We start from the raw sequence: 21,255 nt of genomic DNA, 5'->3' as shown, positions 1-21,255 counted from the left end.
TCAATGAATGAATGCATGGCTGATTTCGAGTCAATATTTCGCTTTCTATCTTTAATCACTGTCCGTAGTTGCCTCTTTCTTAGGCTGTAAGTCATCATAGAGGTACTTCTTGAAGTATCCAGCAACGGCGTTTAGCCACTCTCTACCAACAGGAACGTAGTGGCTTCCGGGATGTACATATACCTGTGGATCCTCACATCTTTCGATCAAAGCCGTTGACCGTTCTTCACTAACGATGGTGTCCAAGCCTCCGACAATATGCACTGAGGGTGTTTTCAGTTTAGGCTCATAGAGCCACATCAGATTCGACGCTTTGGAAATGAACCCCGAGTACACCACCGCGAACTTGACTGGATTCCCCTGGTTTGCCTCGCGTAGCTCGTTGACCCATGTCTTCTGCTCTAGGTCCTGTGGCGTGCGATACGGCGTCTCGAGAATGGCTGCTAGCGCTGCCGCCACAAAGGCGCCCTGACTGAAGCCCAGAACAATATCAACGCCACCGGCAGCGCGGATCTCAGCTGACAATGTGGCCGCGCCGTTTTCAATGCCCTTGTAGGTCAGCGAGTTTTCCTCAAAACGAAACCAGCCAAATGCATCAATCTCGTCATCGCCAGTGTCGCTGGTGTCTTTAGGTTGCCATCCGGGGATGTCCCGTGGGCATAGCCTTATAGGTGCTGTAGGATATAGAAAGGCCAGGGTGATGCCGAGAGGATTGAGCGTCTTGAGCAATGCTTTCTCAACAGCACGTACTTTAGACCGAAAGAGAGATCCGGACTGAGTATAACCTAGGGCTTCATATTAGAATGGTCCATTCATAAGGAATTATGTTGCGGGGTTTGACATACCATGAATCATGAGCACCTTATATTCCTTCATAGGCGGCTTCTCGGCTACCTTCTTGGGCTGACGTGGTGGCCGGGGGGCCTTGTTGCCCTTATTATCATTGTTGGCGGTGGTGATAGCGGCATCTGTAGCACTATTGGTGGTAGGGGTATGAACGGCCGGGCTTGCAGCGGCGGTAGCTGAGGAAGTCTGATCAGACATAGCTGGTGTGAGCGTAGAGAGCATGCAACGGCGAGACGAAAATAAGATAGCCAATGAGCGAGGTGATGGCGCAAATCTTGGCCCCGGCCTATAGAAAGTGAGCATGAAGGGTTGTATAAATCGACGTCTAAGTGGGTGTCATTGTGCTTTTTGTTGTTCTTGCCAGAGAGTTTGCTAATCGGTGCGCTGGATTTATTATGGGGTCGTCGGCGTGCCATATTGGGAATACAATACCTACCTGTATGTACTGTTAACTTATTCCGGGCAATGCTTTGCCATGGCCTCGGCGATGGATAGGCCTTGAAGGAAAAATTGCGGTGTACATATTGAATATGATATTGATTAAATTTCTATAATTCTAGCAATCTAATAAATCAAAAGCAATTGGTCGTAGAACTTCGTGAGATATGTAATCACGTGACATTTGATAAAAAACCTCACAGATGGCCAATAACGCCATCCCTCATTTGTTAGAGACTCTAGGTACAAATCATGGAGAATGGGAACTACGTAAACTGTTGCTGGTCGCGCTTAACTTTTGGATCGCCTTTTGTGACTCCTTCTTGGTAGAATCCAGCATTTTTTCACTCTCTTTTCATCATGCCTCTCTCATGCTTGATATAGCGCTTTCATGTCCTCTATGACATTCAGTTCAGGTCCATTGGCTCACACGACCAGCGGTCAAGTCAAGTCAAGCAGAATATCCGGTTCTACGCCATTACTCTCAATTGAACGTGGGGACATTATGGGCTGATATGTGAACTGTTATTCATACTTTACACACCGAGGCGAGCAGCCAAGGCCTCTAGTCGTGCACAACCTTCACTTTCCCAAGACTCATTCGATTTGTCAACGTATCGTCGTACATGCTTCCCCGAATTCGAGTCGCTTAGTGAGCAGCGGAAGCGCCGCCCTTGTTGTAAGGGTTTCTGGGGTCGTTCTTCCACTCGGCGCCTGTTTGATAGTAGTCATCATAGTCAGTCGACTGGCTAAGCAGCAAATAAGAATCGGAAACTGTGAGGGATACTAACCCTGCATCATGGAGTTCTGCATGGAGTTAACGCCCAGCATGACGATGACAGCTATTCACAGAACAAAGTTAGCAAATCTGTGAGCCTCGTAGCATGCGCAATAATATGCATTAGTCGTTGGCGTGTGCTATATCACAAGCCGACCAGCCTGGTGTTAAACAGGTTCACGTACCAGCGGCACCAAAGGGAGCCATCGGCTTGGCTAAAGAAAAGAAAGGAAGAAATAAAATGTTAGCAAAGGCCCTATTGGTTCACAGTTTCAAATTCAATTGCAGTCTAATGTATCGCAAAGAGAAAAAACAAAGCAAAAGTATTGCCAAGAGGGGTTCTGCTAACGGATTCAAACATACCAAAAGCGCCGGGGAACTTCTTGAAGGGGGCAAGGCCGAACCAGGACATTTTGGTGAAGGAATTGAGGGGGGTAGGTGGGTTGCGATGGAGGTGAAGGGTCGATGTGGTGGTTCTGATGATGGCTTCACTTTTGGCCGACAAGGCGTTTTCGACTCTTCCCCGGCCTGAGCCGACAAAGCCTTGTTTTCGCCTGCGAATCAAGGCCACCAAAAGTTTGCTGGTGCGCCACAGTGTCACAGTTTTGTTTATTTATTTGCACTGTTGCAGTGTGGCGTAAGCTTCCTTTTATCCTGGTCCCCCCTGTTCTGGTCTGGTTGCTCACGTCTAGCCTCGTCAAAGCATTAATCCATACATATTCCCCAAATACCTTAAAGAGGAGGAATATTGTTTACTTCATAATTGTCATGCATCATTAGCTACCCCAACAATAGCTTCATGTTCACCTGCGTCTGCAACTTGTAACAGACAGTGATATTGCGGGTTTTCCGAAAATTTCCAGGAAAAAATGAAGTAGAATTTTAGGTGGTATAGCTTTTCTACAGCGTATAAGCTTACTACTGCCACTTTACTTATTTATTGTACTGTCTGTTATTTCATTGCACAAAAGCAACCCTGGCCTCCAAGTAGACACCCTCTAACCAAGTCTTGCATGTTGTATACACTTTGCAAAGGCGTCAAGTCATATCATTGTTTCTATTTCATAGACAAAGCCAGTCTAGTCTAGACTAGACTAATTATGCTGCCCACCAGGTAACCAAACCCGTGATGTCAATGCAAGAAAGCTATAAAATGTAGAAAGTACATAATTGCATAATGCATACTCTTGGTATCTCCCTCCTAGATTTCTCCCTGTGACTTTATCCGTCATTTGTCCGTGTGTACATTCCATTTCCAGTCTTCTTTTCCCTTTGCAGTTTCGAAGGCCTGCTCTTGCTGTGCTTCCTCATAGCCATTGCCTCGGCTGATTTATGTTGGAGAATAACGTACCCCATCTCCTTCGATTTATCCCATCTACATATCGCCGGTTGGCTCCCTTTGTAAAGTCTTCCCATCTCTGATAACTTGTAGTTGTTGCTATGAATCCTTTAATCAACATGATTTCAATTTCCGCCTCTCGTCCCTATTTACCTGCCTTGCGCCATCTTGCAGCAGCTACACCAGTGGTCCGCACGTTCACATCCTCTGCTCGCCTCACCAAGCATACCCCCGCTATTGGCGACATCAACCCATCGAAATCGAGTGTATCCGATTTTGATGCTAAACAGTCTGCCTTCCGCCAACAACTTGCTGAGACTAGCAAAACTCGCAATACAGAATTGGCCAATGAGTTGAAGAACGCCCCTTCTGATGAGGTATATGTGCCTCCAGGACTCACCCAGGGCCATGGCCTAGGCTCGCTGAGCACAGCGACAGACAAGGAAAAAAAGGGCATCTTGGACGATACTGGTAAGAAACAGGGCAAACTCTCAAGCTTGATCTATGGTACCAAAGAAGGCCGCGAGATGGATGCTCAAATCGAGGCTAGCTTCAGTGCTATTCTGGCCCGAGGAAAATACGTTCATTCTATCGTCTTGCACGACGTCAAACCCGACAAGGTTGATGAGTACAGTGAACTAGTAGGCGAGTTCTATCCACGCATGGCACAGCTGTCCGAGAACAAAGTCAATCTTGTTGGAAGCTGGCGCACAGAAATTGGCGACTCAGATACATTTGGTAAGCACCGCAAGATAAACTACCAATCCCCCCCCCCCCCCCATGATGACCCTCACTAACCTATTGTCTCCCGGCAACAGTACACATCTGGGAATACCACCGCTATCACGGATACCACGAGTCTCGATACGCTATTACCCACCACCCAGACTACGTGGAGTTCAACAAGAAGCTCCGTACCCTGATATATTCCAAGAAAATATCACTCATGCAGGAGTTCTCATTCTGGCCTACCTCTCCTCCGCGTGAGTTAGGGGGCATTTTTGAACTGCGTTCATACACGCTACACCCTGGAAATCTGCTTGAGTGGGAACACCACTGGCGCCGTGGCCTTGAAGCTCGACGAGAGGTCATGGAGGGTGTTGGGGCATGGTTCACCCAAATAGGGGAACTCAACACAGTTCATCACCTATGGCAATTCCCCAATCTAGAAGAACGCAAGTTGCGTCGTGATCGTAGCTGGGGTGTCAAGGGTTGGAGTGAAACTGTCCACAAGACAGTTCCGCTGATCCAAAGCATGAAGTCGCGAATCCTAATCCCCATGCCGTGGTCCCCTGTACGGTAGTAAGTTAGCGTATTTTAGGGGCTAGAAAGTGATAACCCACTTAAGTGCGCAACGAGCTTCACTAAATAAATATCAGCCCTTAGTTTACTTGCGCGTCAGTATGTTGTGTAAACTTTTATTAATTATTATCTGGCCGGCGTCTTTTTCTTGTTCAGATTTGCGCATTATCTAAGTCACGGTCTGCAGTTGGTTCACATCCCTTCGTCATCGCATTCCGCCCCCATAACAACAGAAAGGTTCTGTCTAAGCTCTATGATAGTATGATGTAGTGATGAAAGCTTGGCCTGCAATGACATCAAATTCGGGTCGGCGCTTTCCACACGCACTTTCTCTCGCACGAACACATCAACGGGCTTGGTACCACTAAGCGGTGCTGCATGTCTACGCCCTAGAAGCGCAGTCTGCTGAATTGCTGATTCGTCGCGGTTGAATGTGTACTTGAAAGGCTTATCCATTTCGTCATGCTCAAGTCTACGTACTGTCCCAATCGCTAGACCGATTTTAGTACCAAAGAACACCGGTGCGTCCACAGGTTCAAGGGCTCGAAGCCAAAGTATTATGCATGAGTCTTGGAGAGTAATGTGAACGCTCAGAGACGAATTTATATGGGGATTAAAAGCGTTTGAGGCTACAGACATAGTGGTCCAGGTAGTATCGCATGGTGGCGTAGCAGAAGCTGAGCCTGGTGTAGGCGGGCGACTATGCATCTCGTTTCCTTTGAGATTTGCGGAGGCATCAAACATGAGCTGCGTGAGTACACGCAGCTGCGCAAAGAGTGTTTCAGGGGTCGACTCATTATCAAGAGTTATTTCGAGAAGTTTCACTGCGTCACTGAGCGATTGTTGAATTTCCATAAGAGGCCGTATACAGATTGGTTTAGAGGTGTTTATAGCCAGCACCTGGGCTTGTTGCGTGCTCAGCTGCAGGTGGAGAGTCTACGAAAAGCATTAGTAGTGCATCTAGATAACCCGTGCTAGCCACAGAGTCTACTTACTCCTTTTACAATCTGTGACCCTATTCGCGTTACCGTGCCTTTCACCTTTTCGTTACGCGGGGTACTCATGGCAAGCGTGCTCCCCGGTTCTATAGGCGCAAGCAGGGCATAGCAATCTTCGAGACCAGACTTAAGTTCCTGCAGCGATTCGCGTATCTCGCCGATTATCCATTTAAGTTCTCGTTGCTGATGAGGCTGCTATTAGTATCGTACATCTACTTGGCTTAGCAAGCTGTAGCCTAACCTAACACAAATAATCGTACTCACATGTGACTCGCGTTGTGTTTGTTTTAAGTGATGCGGCGAGGAAAATGGATATATCGTAAGAGACATAGCTCGTGACTCGCCAGATAGATTACCTAGGGGTATTAGCTAGCACGGTGATATGTAGTCGCGGTAAGGTACAGCACTTGAAGTTTATAAATACAATAAACAACTTGTGATTAAGAACGTCATAAGCTTGCATTCATCCATGCATTTGTTTGAGCTATATACGCCACACTATGCGCCACACTTATAAGTGGAGCACTTCATTCATCATGAACGTGAAAAGACCTTGACTTTCATCACATCGCGAAGGACGAGAAATAACTATTACTAACACACTACACATAACCACTACAAAATGCACTCATCAGCACGACATACTAAACTTTTACGTTTAGAGAAAGGTTTGTCTCCATACCCACAAGTAACAAATCTTGTCATATTTCATACTAACTCTTGACTACAGGTACTAAGGTACACAAACGGCCGCTCGTGCGCCAACAACAGTCTTCGTCCAGAAAGACGAAAATCATCTACGTCTCTGGCAAAACTCCCTTCATGTCAGTTATCAGTCGTGTCCGCAAAGAACTGGACAAGTCATGCGGCAGTAATCGTCTCACGTCCAAAAACATGGGCCTTAGCGCAAAAATCAGCGCATTAAAGCAGGCTGGTGGAACGCAAGGAGACAGCAAAGTTGTTACTGTGATGGGCACTGGAAAGGCAATCGAGAAGACACTAAGCGTTGCATCTTGGTTCTCGCAGCAAAATGATTGCGATGTTGCTGTTGAGACGAAAACGATTTCTACCATTGATGATGTCGTGCCAAAGGAAGACAATGACGGTCTTGGTGACGAGGAAACTCGACGTCGGAATCTTAGTTGTTTGGTAGTGTCAGTGACTCTAAGATGAGCCTATTGCAAATAAGTAGATACAGGCAAGGGTTGTAGAATGGGCGAAGAAATGGTCATGATACCCAGATAAACATCCGTTTTAGCGCAAAGTGCACATTAACACTCAGTAAAGACTCCTAATATAAAATCTCTAAGCTCATTAATTGGTTAGGGTGATGGTTTTTTACAAGAGCTATCCAGTATTCTGTGTAACCTATTTGTCTAGTAAAACAACCGAACAGGTTCTAGAAAAAGCTTGACAAATAGTAATAACATAGTATCTGCCTGGAGGTACAAACCATGTTGGTGATTCTAATGACCTGGATAAACACACGCACATGCCAACTATGCAAATATCCTTCTGAAGCAGGTGACCTGCGTTGGGGATCAGCAGCAGCTATCCGATGATACTTATTTGTAAGCTTAGTCCTACCAGTAAACTTGGAAGCAGCCCCTCATAATACTGTGATCTCTTTATTACTTTGTGCTTCTATAGTTGACTACACCTCGGCCTACGCAATATAACATAATATTCTGCTGTGTATCCCCCCCAGAAAATGGGTTGCTCTTTCTTGGCCGCCTGCGGTATTCTGAACAGCACATGTCTCGGCCGCCTACCGGGAAATATCTATACGATTTCGAGAGTTTTCACTGCCACGATTAGCCAATGAATCTATCTCATTACACGCGGCGCTCCAAAGTTGTCAAGTATGCTTCCCCCATCTGGTTGCTGTCATTATACCCAAAACACTTGGGCTCTTTCATCTCTAATAGGAAGGGACCTTTTGAAGACTTTGTTTGCTTTTGCCGCAACAGGCCTCCGTGTTACTTCCTCGTACGACAGGCCTTCTGTTTTAGGCACTTCCCATTCTTGATCTTAACTTCCCCTCTTGGTAGAGTCATAATCTTTTGTTGTCCTCCCGGTTCTCTCAAATTCTACGTCTCAAAGGAGAAATTATCCTATGCCCAACCCCGCTTCCTTGCCCACTTGGCAAGCACAACACGCACAGCACGTTTATCCAAGGCGATATCTAGCCTGTTTACATTTTATTGCTTCATTTTCTGCGACATTTTGGTTGCTGAGACTCTTTGGTCTCGCTCTGAAGCCATGGACATGTCTTCAGATAGGCTGACCAAAATGGTGGCAACAGTCTCACCAGTTTCACCACCCATCGTCTCACCTCCAACACCCACACCATCATCAGCCGACGATGCTGCTGCCATTCGCAGAGTCCAGACTAACAATCATCTTCGAGCTTCACAATCAAATCCAACCTCCCGAAAGGTTTCGGTCGCGTCTGCCGTCACGAACTCATCCGTTGAAACGGCATTCCGAGGCAGCGTAAACTCAGGGAAGCCTTCATTCTGGTCGGTCCCAGAATCTGTTAGATCGCTAGTAGGATCGTCTGCACATATTTCAGAGGCGCCGCCTACAGCTGCATCTGCAACAGCTGTTAATGGCCATTCCCGATCTGAGGCTGCACGTAAAAAAGTTGGTGTTGATGCTGAAACCAGCAACCTCGCTAATGCCTCCCCCAAGTCCCCTTCACCTACCCGCCGGAAAGCTACACCTCTAGGATGGAAACCTTTGCAGTTAGATGGCTGTGAGATGGAGACCTCTGAGCACTCGCAAAGGCCACTTCTTCCTAAACGCAGAAAGCTTAAGAAGCAACAAAAGATTTCCCCCGAGTCCACCAGCTCTGACGCAGAATTTCAACCCCCATCTGAGCCAGGAATTACTAGATCCAAAAGAGGTGATAGTCGAGAATGTTGCTTTCAACTTGTTGTGCTTGTTGTAAGTCACGCCCATCTTCGCCCATCCTTTTTAAGTGATTCTAACAAAATAAAGCGCCTCATCTACGAAATCTCATTGTATCACCGCTTTCTACTGTGTTTGGGAGTTGTTACAGCTATTGGGGCTGGATGCACTCTTCCCATTGTCAATATTATTTTAGGTTAGGGCCGCCTTGGCTCCAATTCAAACGTCGCTGAATACTAACTCATATATTTCTCAGGCCAACTTGTCTACGATATCACCAAGTTTTATACCATTTCTACTCCCAATGACCCAGTACGACGAGAACTTGTGTCCACTATCCATGCAGCTGTGTAAGGAACATAATACAACGAGTAGATAGAAAAGCCAACTAACAATGACATAACAGTTTCCATTTTATTTACCTTGGGGCAGCCCGTTTTGTCTTAGGATACGGCACCAGCGTAGGTTTTCTAACACAGGCCTCCAAGATTACTACACATAAGGGCTAACACTATGTCCAGATCCTCTTTCAGAAGATCAGTCTTCAAATTACCGCAGCCTTTCGTGAACGTCATTTGGAATCGCTTCTTTCTCATCCGCTGTCTATTCACGATGCCCTTCCTCCGGGATGGACGAATAATGCTCTCACAATAACTACCGAGTATCTTCAAGTTGGTTTCGAAAGCCATTTGCCTCTATTACTCACAACTTCGTCCATGATCATATCAGCCATGGTTGTCGCGTTTGTATATAACTGGAAACTGGCCTCTATCGTCTTTGCGGCTCTTGTCCCTATGGCGGTGATTTATGCTTTGAGTTCATCCCCAATCGATCGTGTAATGTCCACGATCAAGCACATCAATTCAAGAGCATGCGAAATTGTTCTAGAAGGGGTTTCAATAGCAGCAACGATAATTGCTTTTGAAGCTCAAAAGAAAGTAACGTCGAAATACACAAATTGCCTTCAACAATCTTCCCCGTTTGGCAACAAGATTACAAGGCTCATTTCAATGCAGCAAGCCACTTGTAAGTCACGATTGCACCCCGTCCTCGATTTCTCAGTTTCTAACATCGATATTTAGTTGCCCTCATTGTGTTTTCGTAAGCACTTTAAAGCCGGTGTACTACCTTTACCATGTCTAACCGCCTTTCTACCGCAGCACAAATTCACTTGCAGTCTACTATGGCATGCGCCTATACGTTAATCATGAAATGTCCGATATAGGCACTCTAGTAACGTAGGTAGCTCACCCAGTCGGTTATACAGGTTTGAACTAACAAGTCAGTGTTTTTGGCTCCATGATCGTCGTCGTCACATCCATCAGCCTATTTAACCAGCCCATCCAATCTTTAGCATTAGCTATGGATTATGCCAGCTTTCTTTTCGACTTTATCGATATACCGTCACCAAAGCTCGATGGTAGCGAGAGATCTAATGTCTTTGATTTTGGGGACATTGTCTTCAAAGATGTTAGCCTATCGTATGCATCTCGTCCAAATGTCAAAGCCCTTGACAACGTGAATATCACGATTCCCCAAGGAAAAACTACTGCTATTGTGGGGCCACAGGGCTCAGGAAAAAGCAGCATCGTGGCTCTCATTCAGCGGTGGTACGAACTAGATGCACGGCCACTTCATAGTCCTTTCTTGTGTAATGGCAAAATATTCTGTGGGGTATCATCCCTCACAGACCTAGATGTGAGATACTGGCGTTCTCAAATCGGCCTAGTGGCCCGAGACTCTCATTTCTTTGACGGCACAATTCAGGAAAACATCGAGTATGGGCTAGTAGGCTCTGGCCTAGAACATGCGTCTGCAGAAATCAAAAGAGAACTCGTCGAAAAAGCTTGTGCAGATGCCCTAGCGCTAGACTTCATTTCTGAACTGCCAAATGGCTTGCAGACAAAGTTCAAGGACTGCGAGCCAACCCTCACCATTGGCCAAAAGCAGCTAATTGCCATCGCTCGAGCAATAATCAGAAGCCCAAAACTTTTGATTCTTGACGATGTTACCAGTGGTCTTGGGGGTAGAGAAGAAACAGATGTACTCAGAGCCATGGCAAGAGCAGCCAAGAATCAAACAACACTCAAGCTTGCCCAGCATCTGAAGGCCGCTTTTGACGCAGATAAAACCATAGTTCTCGCTGGTGGGTCTGTAGTACAGACAGGGTCATCATTTGTTGAGCTTATCCAAGCTACTGATGGACCTTATGCGAAGCTATTTTTTGCTCAGCGTTTGGACCCCGAAAACCAAATCACAATAGAAAGACCATCAACTTGGTGGAGGCGAAAGTCAGGGCTGGTGCCTCTCATGCTAGAGGGATTTGAATTCACAGAGAACCGGGAGTGGGAATTGAACATGCGGCGGGGCCTAGATCTCATGTCAAGCTATGCCGACAGAAGCTCTGCAACAGATACTAACCAACCAAGCGGGCTGACTGGATTTTGCTCTCTATTTTTCAAAGATAAAGGCGAATTATGGCCTTGGTATTATCTCCTTGGTGTTGGAGCAATGGTCATTGGAGGTCTGTATCCATCCAGGCCGTGTTTCTGTGGTGAGGGTTATAGACTAACAGAAACTTTGTTAACAGCTGCCTCGGCTCTTCAGTCGTACCTCTTTGCCCAGCAAATTGTCAACTTCTTTCTAGAGCCGCAGATACTTCAAGAGCGCGTTGGATTTTGGTGTTTGATGCTCCTTGCAACAGCCGGTGCTTCCAGTTTGGGATACCTATGCTCAACTTGGGCCACTACACATCTGTCTTTTGTAAGATCAATACCTTTGCTTTCATTTGTCCTACATCAATTAACACTTGATAGAAACTCTTTGAAGCTCTTCGACGCGAATGCTTTTCAGATTGCATTAATCAACCAGTTCCTTTCTTCGACGAAGTCTCCAACAACAGCGAGATACTCACGGCAGCTATCACAACGGACTCTGACTATTTACAGCGCCTCTTGAGTTCTACTGTTGGCACTCTAATGGTTTTGATTTTCAATGCTCTTGGAAACATAGCAATTTGCCTGTATTTTGGATGGGAACTAACATCTATCGCAATCGGCACCGCACTCCCTCTTGTTGCGTTATCTACCTTCCTAAGGATTCGAGACAACATCCATACAAAGCAGTTTAATACTCGAGGTCGTGACGAAGCGACAAGATTTGCAACGGAAACTCTGGCGGCAAGTCGGACAATCATTTCTCTGACGATTGAGAAGATAATCATAAGGAAGTACCACTCATTTCTCCAGGCTCATAACCGTCGGTCTTGCCACAGGCGCATGATAGCATATATGCTCCTCTGTTTAGGCGACAGTTTGCCATTATTCTGGATAGCATTTGTCCTATGGTATGGAATCAGACTTATTGAAACCCATAGGTACCAAATGCTAGAATTTTGTAGGTTATCCCGAGTTTTGATGCATCTTTCTGCCATTCAATTACTAAGTTTTGCAGTGGTCATTCTATTTTCCACCATTCAGCAGGGTATGGCTATAATCCAATGTCTCAATACCTCGTCCAGCATTGCAGATGCTATGACTGCGGCCAAGCGCATGATATCGCGGAAACCAAAATCCTCGGGCGGCGCCTCATTTGAGGGAGATTCAAACGGCATAGGTCGGCTAGACTCTGAAAAAGGAAAGGGGAAATTTGATGTTGAGCTGCTCAATGTTTGGCTCAAATATCCCAAGCGAGAAGTCTCGGTACTGACTGGTCTCAATATTAAGGTAAGTATCGGCACGATGTTGAGAAAAACTGATAAAACTATCTGGAGAAGCTAAAATCAAGTATATATAGATCAACCAAGGCGAGGTCATTGCAATCATTGGTGCTACCGGATCTGGAAAAACGAGCGTATTGTCGCTCCTGGAGCGCTTCTATGAGCCAACCAGAGGCATGATCACAGCCAATGGAGTTAATATCAAGCACCAAAAGCCTGAGGATTACAGACGGTCAGTTTCAATTATCTCCCAAGAGCCACAGCTCATGTCGGATACACTACGGAACAACATTGTATTAGGGATGCCAGCAGACACAAGCGAAGAAAAGGTGTATGAAGCCGGCCGTGCTGCTGGCATTCATGATCTTGCATCGTCCCTTCCCGAAGGGTATGACACATTACTTGGCTGTCACGGCACTATATTGTCAACCTCTCAAAAAGTCAGAGTTGCGTTAGCAAGAGCAATCATCCGAAACCCAAAGCTACTATTACTCGATGAAGTTACGTGTGGCTTAACTAATGAAGAAGCGAGTGCGTTGAAAGATACAATTGATCAGTTGCGGGAGAATCGGTCAGTGGTTATGGCTACTTCTCGCGTTGATGTAGCACAGCCAGCCAATATGATCTACGTGATTCAGGAAGGTGTCGTGGTGGAGGTGGGAAGCCACAATCAGCTAATGGAGAAGAAGAACGTGTACTATTACATGGTAAGTTATGATGATTTTAGGCATGAACAAGGACATGTTATGTGCTAACCAGAAGCTCACAGAGTGTGGCTCAAGCATTGGGTTAATAAATTGATTGACTCAACCCAAGGTTGGATAGGGTAGGGACCCGGAAAAACGAAAGGGATGGAATATTAATACAGAATACGGGCTATCATGAGCAATGCTCAAGAGTCAATCTAATTGTATAGTTTAGAGAGGGGTGACGTTTTTTGCTGCATAAGCACTTTTATAATATGGTTAATTGGATTGGTTACTATTAGTCCGGGCTGGTATGGCGATTCTGTGAGTACAAAAACACGAGTCGTTTTGTTGGGTGCTATGCAGATGATGAGTGTACTACAACTCGGGAAAACCTGGTTAAGTCAAGCGGAAATATTCTAATTATATGGATTATAGTGATGTACCTCGTGATACGACTTGGAGTGTAGCAGCAGATATATATATATATATAATATTTAGCGGTCATGTAGGACTTATTTCTACAACATGACGACAGGGCACAAATATTGAAAGGCGTGCGAACCGAGATGACGAGCCGGATATAGTGAAGTAGAAGAGAAATTTACAGTGGTGAAGAGAAAGCACCATGAGAATAGAGATCAACTAGCACCACGGGGGTTGTTTGGTTGTTGTTTTTTTTGGAACCGTTGTTGATGGTGCCGTGAAACTTGGTTAGGTAGTTAGTTCATAGGCTCGCCTATTCTAAGGTCCATCTATGAGAAAGGAGTGTCAGCTTGCCCCCGACGCAGGGAATGGGAGCTTCTCAAGCTGTCAGGTGACCTATGCTCTCTCATTCTTCCACCTTTGGTTGGCTAACTAATATCTATTATATCTCGTTTTTGGGTGCTCGCTTACACGGCAGCATTATGTGGGGGGGGAGGGGGGAAAGGAAAGGCCAGGCGACTAAAAAGGCAAGAGAAAAGATACAACTCTAAATTTATGAATTGGCCCTTGCGCATTTTTAAACTCCACACCACGAGGAATAAATCCAAAGAGGAAAGAAGACGAAAAAGTACATTTATAGACGATCCGCATAATGATGATATTAATTGAGGACTTTGTTTTATTCTCGATTAGGAGTTAAGGAGAAACTATACTTTAATCCGAGTCTACCTAAAGCGGGCAGGAGGAAGGGAAGGGGACAAATCAAGGGGAACAATAAACAGAAAAAAAAAAAAAAGAAAACAAACACACAAGAACACGAAGAGTAGCTCGCATGAATCAAGAACAAATAGAAACAAGCGAAGGAAGAGAAGCGGGAAAAGAAGACAGGAAAGAGACAAATGAGACGAGTGAGACAAACGAGTAAGTAAATGTAGATCTGTGAAGAAGATGGGTGGGTGGGTGGGTGGTTTGGTTGGTAGGGTAGATCTCTCTTTTGGCGCCAGGATAGGACAGGACAATACAAGGATGGCCTCTGTGAGTCCGAGTCTGACCAAAGAAAGCGAGAAAAGATATAAGGAAAGAGAAAACAAGGAAGACGAGAAAAAGAAAAGAGACAACAGTCCCTGGATTTAACTTGAAACGTGAGGCGAGTGGCCAAGGGCGCATTAGCTTTGGTCAGTGCATACCTGTGGCGGGCAGGTCAGACCAGGGACCTCCCTCTTCTCTTGCCAGTCTTCAACTTCGTGGTCTATTCTTTGCAGGCAATCACAATATCACACACAATGACACACAAAGACTTGTTTTTTTCTGAAAACCTTGTTTTTTGGCTAAGATAGAAACGAAAAGTAGATAACCCATCAGAACTGATACAAAAAATGACATAGAAATTTGATTTGCGGGAAGAAGAAGACTTCTTCCCTAAATAAAAGTGTAAGAAGACCGAAAAGAGGAAAAATAATCAGGAGAAGTGAAAAGAATCGAACAAACATTTGGCAGAAGAGCCACAAACGTAAAGATGCGCCAAAGTAGTGGGAAAAAAATCAACAAAAGAGGGACCCCGGAAACACACCCATTTGTTGGAATCAACGCCGGCCTCTCGAACGAAAGTTCCCAATGGGGGGAGAAGAGAAGCAATGAGGCGTAAGAGAAGAGAATCATATCTGCAATGCGCATCAGAGTGTGAGTTTAATATGAACAAAAGGTCACCGTCTTTCTACCGCTTTAAATGACAATCTCCGACTTGCTCATGCCAGCGGGAGGAGAGACATTCTCAGCATATTGGCCACCAAAGTTGCCAGGGGGCGAGTAGTTGCAGACAGTGTACCACGAGGCCATCTCGGCCATAGTGCCAGCGGCGCACTTGAACGAGGCGCAGCCAACCTTCTGAGTGTCCTTCCAGACAATCTGACTGAAGTGACCCCAAGCCTTGAAGTTGGACATGTCAGGCTCGCCTCCGTAGCTGGGGAACAGCTCAAGCTCGCTGTTGTACCACATGTTGGTAACGGCCTGCGCGATGGCGGTGCCAGCGTCGGGCATGTTATCGGTCGTGCCGAACATGGCGATGTTCTGGCCGTAGCCGCCGCCACCGGGAGTCAGATCGTGTTCAAACACGCAGTTCTTGGCAGCAGTCAGAGCATAGGATGCAAGGTTCTCATCCCAAGCAAGAGCAGAAGCGGAGTGGTTCTGGCGGTGGATGTTGTGGGATGACAGCGAAGCCTGCGACTCGCTAGAGCCACCAGAGTTGTTATCGGTAGAAGCAGGAGTGCTAGCGACGGGGGCGGCAGGGGTCTTCACCGGGGCGTAGACAGGCTCGGGCTCCTGGGTAGGGGCGTAAACGGGTTCGGGCTCCTGGGTAGGGACGTAAACGGGTTCGGGGGCCTGTGTGGGGACGTATACGGGTTCGGCCTCCGACTGCGCAGGCTCATAGACTGGGGCGGGGGCCGGTGTTTCGTAGACGACAGGGTAGGCAGTGGTCCAAGTAGTAGTGGTGGTGGAGGTAGAGGTGTAGTCGACCTTGGGCTTCTTGCGGTTCATGAAGTACGAGTCGCCGTAATCAGCAGCCTTGACCTTACCGCCCGAGGTGGGGGCAGGAGCAGGGTCGCCGTTAGGGTAGACATAGGCGGTGACAGTCTCAACTTCGAACAGAGTAACAAGCTTGCGGATCTGAAGAGGGCCGGCGAGACCAAGAGCGGCCGAGGCCACAGCCATAGCAATAGAAGCCTTCATTTTGGTAAGTTTTGAGGTGGAGGTTTTGAAGACTATGTAAATGTGTTAGTAACAATGCGCAAAAGACAATAGAAGTGGAGAGCAGAGAGTGGAGAGCAGAGAGTGGAAAGACAAGAAATAAGAGTCCGCGATGGCTCTTTATAGAGACCACACGTGGTTGATTGGTATTCCCATTTACACCTCCAGACTTGGAAGCAAGTTTAAGAGACCAAGAAAATAGGTGTGCGCACATATGACCACCAATCTCATGATGTCATTGCATATTGAGCACAGGTGACCATGGGCAAAGGGGGAGCGGAGGCAAAGTGAAGTGTGGTATGTGAGGATGGGGCAGGATAGGCGATTCTTTCTCTCCGGTCTGGCGATAGAATAACCGATCTGGACCATGGGCTTACAAAGTTGTTGATTTGTGGGCGGCGTTTTTCTTGACGTATGAAACTCAGATCCAGCTGGGTAAGAAATCAGACAGCACAGCTGATGAGATTTCGGGGATAAAAGGAAGTTTGTTGTAAGGTCTAGAGGAATATTGTGTAAGCAGATGCGATGGTTTTGTAGTCCAGATCCGGTCGGCGCATAAAGAGAAAGAAAACTATAAGAAATAAGGAAGACAGAGCTCAATCTGTGAGATGCCGTAAACAAGAGAAAATCGGGAAGGAGAAAAGAGCACGAGTCGTCCTGATGACTTGCGAGTTCTGGATGATGGCTCCTGGTAGTCTGGACCAAGTGGGCAGCGTATCGCTTAAGTAGCCGGCGGTTCCAAGACACCGCAAGAGCACACCGCAGAAAACGACAATATCAAAGGAGAAGCGAGGCTCAGGAGAAGGTTGGTGGACGGTCGGCTGGTGTTGGACTGATCGTCAAAGGCTCAAGGGGGGGGGATATGGGAGAGTGGCGGGTTCACCCCAGCCAGCAGCGTAAAGCACACGAAGTGCAATATACACCGACTTGGCAGCGAGAGAGACAAGCCACAGAACAGGCGGGCCATGGGGCTAGAGAGCATCGGCAAGACAGGCAGGCGCAGGGCAATAAGACAGGGACATGGACAGAGGCAAGAAACACAGATACACACTTACAGATTGAAGGCTAAGGAATGACAGTGTCTAAAAGACGGTTGGACGTTGTGAAAGGAAAGTCGAAGGGTAAGAAACAGAAAGAAGTGAAAGAAGTGAAAGATAAAAAAAAATATACTTCAGTGAACCAAAGGAATGGAGGCCAGCTGAGCAAAGTAGAAGTGAAGAACCAAAAATGAGTGGTGAGGAGGGAAAGGAAAGAGTAGGTGAGTGTTGAGGCGGGGGAAAGGTCGGTACATATAAGCTAAAAGTCCAAGCAGAGCGAGGGTCAAGGCCAGGCAGGCAGGCCGGTGCTGAAGAAGGAGCAGTAAGGGCTGTAAGCTCTCACTCTCTTTCTCCATCCCTCCTCACTCAAGGGAGGGCCCCCTGCCTTGGCTCTTTCTTGGCCCATCTAGCTCTTGCTAGGCCAGGCTTGGGACTGGGCTAGTAAGAATGAAGGGCCAAGTATCACAGTCCAAAAAAGAAATGGTCGTAAAATAAAAATAAAATAATAGACTTTCAAGAGAAAACAAAGGAATGAAAGGGGAAAGAGAGAAAAGAGCCTAGCCGGAGAATTAGACATCAGGGACATTCAATAAAATGCCCCCAATTGATTAACCACGGCATGAGAGGGACAAGAAAAAGCATAGTTCTTCTCAACCTGGACCCCCATCACCGGTACTCCGCTCCGTGCCATTAACGCCAGCTTGGATAGTCCAGCAATCTATTTCAAGGCTCCTCTTCATTTCCTCTGCTTATTGCATCCCTCGCCCCGGCGGTGCATTGAGCCAGGCAACGTCAAGCCAAGGAAGGAGATACCAGCCATCCCGCCGACAGCAAGGCCAGCAGCACCCGACATCAAACACAGTACCAATCAATGCCAACAGCAACAAAGACATGGACACAAACAGACCGAAAGCCAGGGAAATTAGCAATACCAGAACCCTCCACAGTCCAGGGCGTTTCTTGAGGTGGCTTCAAGGCGCTGTTTGATGTTGATGCAGGCTGGAGGCCAGACCCGTTGTGCTACTTACAGCTTGCTGCGTATGCCGTGTCATTTCTGCAGTTGGGTGGGTTGAGTTATACAGCCGAGGACAGATAGCTGGAGGCTGTCTGCCCGCACTGGACAGCAAACCCTAGCGTACCTTGATGTATACCTGCTCGTGTATTGCATGTGCTTATACCCGAATGTACAACTGCTGCCCCTCCCCTTGTCGAGCCTTGTCTCTGGCCCATCTTGCGTCGTCTTTCTCTTCTTTCTGGCTTGTTCCTTCCCTTTCTTTTTTGTTTGGTTGTGTAATTACTTGGTTTCGTGGCTTGTTCATGCCTTCCTTGACTTTGCCTCTTTCCTTCTGTTCTTTTTTTTTTTTTTTTTTTGCTTCTCTTTCTGTGCCTCTCTTGTCGCTCTTTCCTGTTCCTATTTTTTAGCTCTTGACGCTTCTTTGGGTTCCTGTCTGTGCCACTTTCCTCTTTCTTTTTCTTCTTTATTTATTTATTTAATTTTATTTTATTTTATATTTATATTTATATACATGTGTGCCTTTTTTCTTTACCACCTTTCTTAACATACTCTTGATTAGTCTCCCCTGCTCTCTCGCCCCTGCCCGCCTTGTTTTTTTTTCCTCCTCTCCGCCTCTTTCCCTTTTCCCTCTGTAATCTATGCTCAGTCTGTCTCAGCTCCATGACGGATTCATCCTGTAGGGCACCCGCAAAGCAACCTACGTACTAGTAGAAAAACAAAAGAAGACGGCTTCTCCGCTCAACGTGCAATAGCATTCCTCGTCTTGTGGCAGAGCACAAGGAAGGAAGGAATCAATATAATCTGGCCCCGAAAAAGTACATGACAAGAGACAAATGGTTGAAGAATCGGGAAGTGTACAGCACAAAAGCCGGCAACAGAGACAAAAGAGACAACTTGCAGTCTGGTCTGCCCATGCTTCACTACTGAGCGTTCATCACCACGGGTTCTTGGCATTAGCCGCAACAGCAGACTTATTGGCTTGCTGGATTCCAGAGTCCGGATCAGATAGTGTTGTATCGAACCCAACACAACACAGACATCGCTCGCACCCAGACAAGCCTAACAAAGCACTAGGCACTTCAAATCGAAACAATAACATGTCAAGTGACCCATTCATTTGCAAGCACACAAAAGAAGCTCCAACAGAAAATGGAATGGCATAATCATGGCATCCGCTGCTGCCCCCCTGTTCTTCCTCTTCTTGTTGCTCCTACTGGAATTAGAAGACGAGATACGAGATGAGGGTGAGTTTATTTTGATGAAGGTGTCTTAGGATTGGGTGCAGGAATCAGGAAAGAACAAGAACAGGAGGGAGAGAACAATGCGGCTTCTACCCACTGCTCTGTCCCTCGTTTTGCTGTGTTTTCCTGTCGTCCTGCGAGTTTGAATTACACATTACATACATACACGGGTCTTACTTGTTGGTGTCTCCAACAGCAGATGCAGGAACCAACTAATCGACCGTCTTCACTGTTTGTCTCCCTCACCGGGCCCCTGCATCTGTTGCGAGCAGCTACAACTTTGCTTGTGCCCTCCATACAGCATTCAATATGCTACACCAATATATGCAATATATGTATGCAGTTGTATTATGTCTCTGATGCGCAGAATATGCGTAGTGCTAGGGGCCGTATATGCTGATCTGACTTACCGCTCCCCAGTGGAACAGTCAGCTGCAGGTTGCATTATCAGCAGCTTCCTCTCCCTCTCCCCAGTCCATCTTCATTTTCCTTGTGCTTGGCACCTCCTGCAGTGTGTATGCGGCTCTCTAGGTCTACAGCACAGCAGCGCCTAGCCAATTCTGAAACACATATTAGACCCACACCTGTCATCTTCAACCCCATTTGTGTCTGTCGCACACGTATAACCCCCTCCCCTTCCCCCGGTTGTCTCTTTTTTTTTTTCTTTTTTTTTCCCCCTTCCCCCTTCCCATCCTATCAGAGCTGCTCTCAACCCAGCCTTTTTTTTCTTCCTGACTAAGCGGCCAGCTAATCCTCGGCAACAAAGCCTTAACCCCAGCAAAGAGGCCCTGGGCCTGGGACCCAGGGTGGTCTTCAACTCCCTTCGCTTTCTCTTACTTTCAATTTTGTGTCAAGGGCTAATGCTAGCCTCGTTCTTGGCATATGCCTCCTCAGCCTATAAGGCTTCTATAGGCTGAAAGTGGACAAAGTCTGGCTTGGTATGTGGTACTTGGCTGAGACCGGGGCCTAGACCCTAGACCGGACCTAGGCTGGCTGGGCACCCCTCGACGTGCGTGCTGATTGGCCTCAGACTTTCTATGATGATATTACGTTGGCCTACAAACAAGAAGTAGGGAGGCAAAAGATGGGACTTGGCTTGGGTGAGCAGCCGGCTAGCGTGAGATCACAATCACAAGCGAGGATTTCGCCAACACCACACAATTAGAGAGTATATGGCCCTTAATTTCGTTTCTACTGCAAACAGGAAAGAGTGCAGAAGAAGGGGCGACAAAAGCGAACAGACACACAGGACAAGTGACATACAACAAGGAGAACAAAGAATGAGAGAACCAGGCCCGGACTTAGACTTTTTCAGCGAGAGGTGAGCCTTGTCTCTTCTTCATCGATCATTTCAGGGGGGGGGGGGGAATCTTCAATATTATAACGACTTAACATATTTTGGCTACTCACCAGGATGCAATGCATATACATGATAGCAAGCAAAAGAAGAAAAAGTGCAATGCTAACGGAAAGAGAACATGAGACATCAATCCAGATCCCAGGCAAGCAAGCAATCAATACTTGTAGTATTACATTCCTCTTCGTCCTCAACAAGTTCTCACGTGATAGATACTATAACGTGTATCCCAAACATCGGGTGCTCCAAAGGAATGGAGAACGAGAATCGGAACAAACAAAACAAACACATGAGAAACCCCCGATCCTCAATGCCGCAAACTCGGCGTCCTCATGGAAGAGAAGGGAAAAAAAAAAAACAAGTAGGAAGACAAAGACCTTCGACCGTCCACGTTCGATCCATGCTTTCTTGTCATG

General features: G+C 46.7%; 6 protein-coding genes across 6 annotated transcripts; 3 read left to right on the top strand and 3 right to left on the bottom strand.

Moving 5' to 3' along the window:
* Positions 1-51: 51 nt before the first annotated feature.
* HOO65_070184 (Dihydrofolate reductase) lies at positions 52-1,044 on the bottom strand (the record flags this gene model as incomplete). Its single annotated transcript, XM_071005117.1, has 2 exons — positions 52-785; positions 846-1,044. 2 exons carry the CDS (start codon positions 1,042-1,044, stop codon positions 52-54), a joined length of 933 nt encoding a protein of 310 aa, XP_070856902.1.
* Positions 1,045-3,520: 2,476 nt separating this feature from the next.
* Positions 3,521-4,704, top strand: HOO65_070183 (Protein NipSnap -like protein 1; the record flags this gene model as incomplete). The annotated part of the gene is made up of 2 exons (XM_071005071.1): positions 3,521-4,139; positions 4,220-4,704. The coding sequence occupies 2 exons, from the start codon at positions 3,521-3,523 to the stop codon at positions 4,702-4,704; spliced, it is 1,104 nt and encodes a 367-aa protein (XP_070856901.1).
* Positions 4,705-4,895: 191 nt separating this feature from the next.
* Positions 4,896-5,767, bottom strand: HOO65_070182 (37s ribosomal protein rsm22; the record flags this gene model as incomplete). Its single annotated transcript, XM_071005145.1, has 2 exons — positions 4,896-5,639; positions 5,699-5,767. 2 exons carry the CDS (start codon positions 5,765-5,767, stop codon positions 4,896-4,898), a joined length of 813 nt encoding a protein of 270 aa, XP_070856900.1.
* Positions 5,768-6,323: 556 nt separating this feature from the next.
* Positions 6,324-6,874, top strand: HOO65_070181 (uncharacterized protein; the record flags this gene model as incomplete). The annotated part of the gene is made up of 2 exons (XM_071005183.1): positions 6,324-6,369; positions 6,432-6,874. 2 exons carry the CDS (start codon positions 6,324-6,326, stop codon positions 6,872-6,874), a joined length of 489 nt encoding a protein of 162 aa, XP_070856899.1.
* A 1,119-nt stretch (positions 6,875-7,993) lies between these two features.
* On the top strand, positions 7,994-13,125 carry HOO65_070180 (ABC transporter B family member 4; the record flags this gene model as incomplete). Its single annotated transcript, XM_071004781.1, has 11 exons — positions 7,994-8,609; positions 8,871-8,964; positions 9,021-9,075; positions 9,136-9,640; positions 9,697-9,715; positions 9,991-11,138; positions 11,205-11,377; positions 11,431-11,960; positions 12,015-12,339; positions 12,410-13,039; positions 13,102-13,125. 11 exons carry the CDS (start codon positions 7,994-7,996, stop codon positions 13,123-13,125), a joined length of 4,119 nt encoding a protein of 1,372 aa, XP_070856898.1.
* Positions 13,126-15,166: 2,041 nt separating this feature from the next.
* On the bottom strand, positions 15,167-16,171 carry HOO65_070179 (putative effector 14; the record flags this gene model as incomplete). The annotated part of the gene is made up of 1 exon (XM_071001270.1): positions 15,167-16,171. The coding sequence occupies one exon, from the start codon at positions 16,169-16,171 to the stop codon at positions 15,167-15,169; it is 1,005 nt and encodes a 334-aa protein (XP_070856897.1).
* Between the last annotated feature and the right edge of the window lie 5,084 nt (positions 16,172-21,255).

The sequence above is a fragment of the Ceratocystis lukuohia genome, assembly GCF_044167205.1.
Source record: "Ceratocystis lukuohia strain C4212 chromosome Unknown Supercontig7_pilon, whole genome shotgun sequence".
In the NCBI taxonomy this organism is placed as follows: domain Eukaryota; kingdom Fungi; phylum Ascomycota; class Sordariomycetes; order Microascales; family Ceratocystidaceae; genus Ceratocystis; species Ceratocystis lukuohia.
Note: the sequence above shows the minus strand (reverse complement) of the source record. Positions and strands in the feature narration are given on the sequence as shown.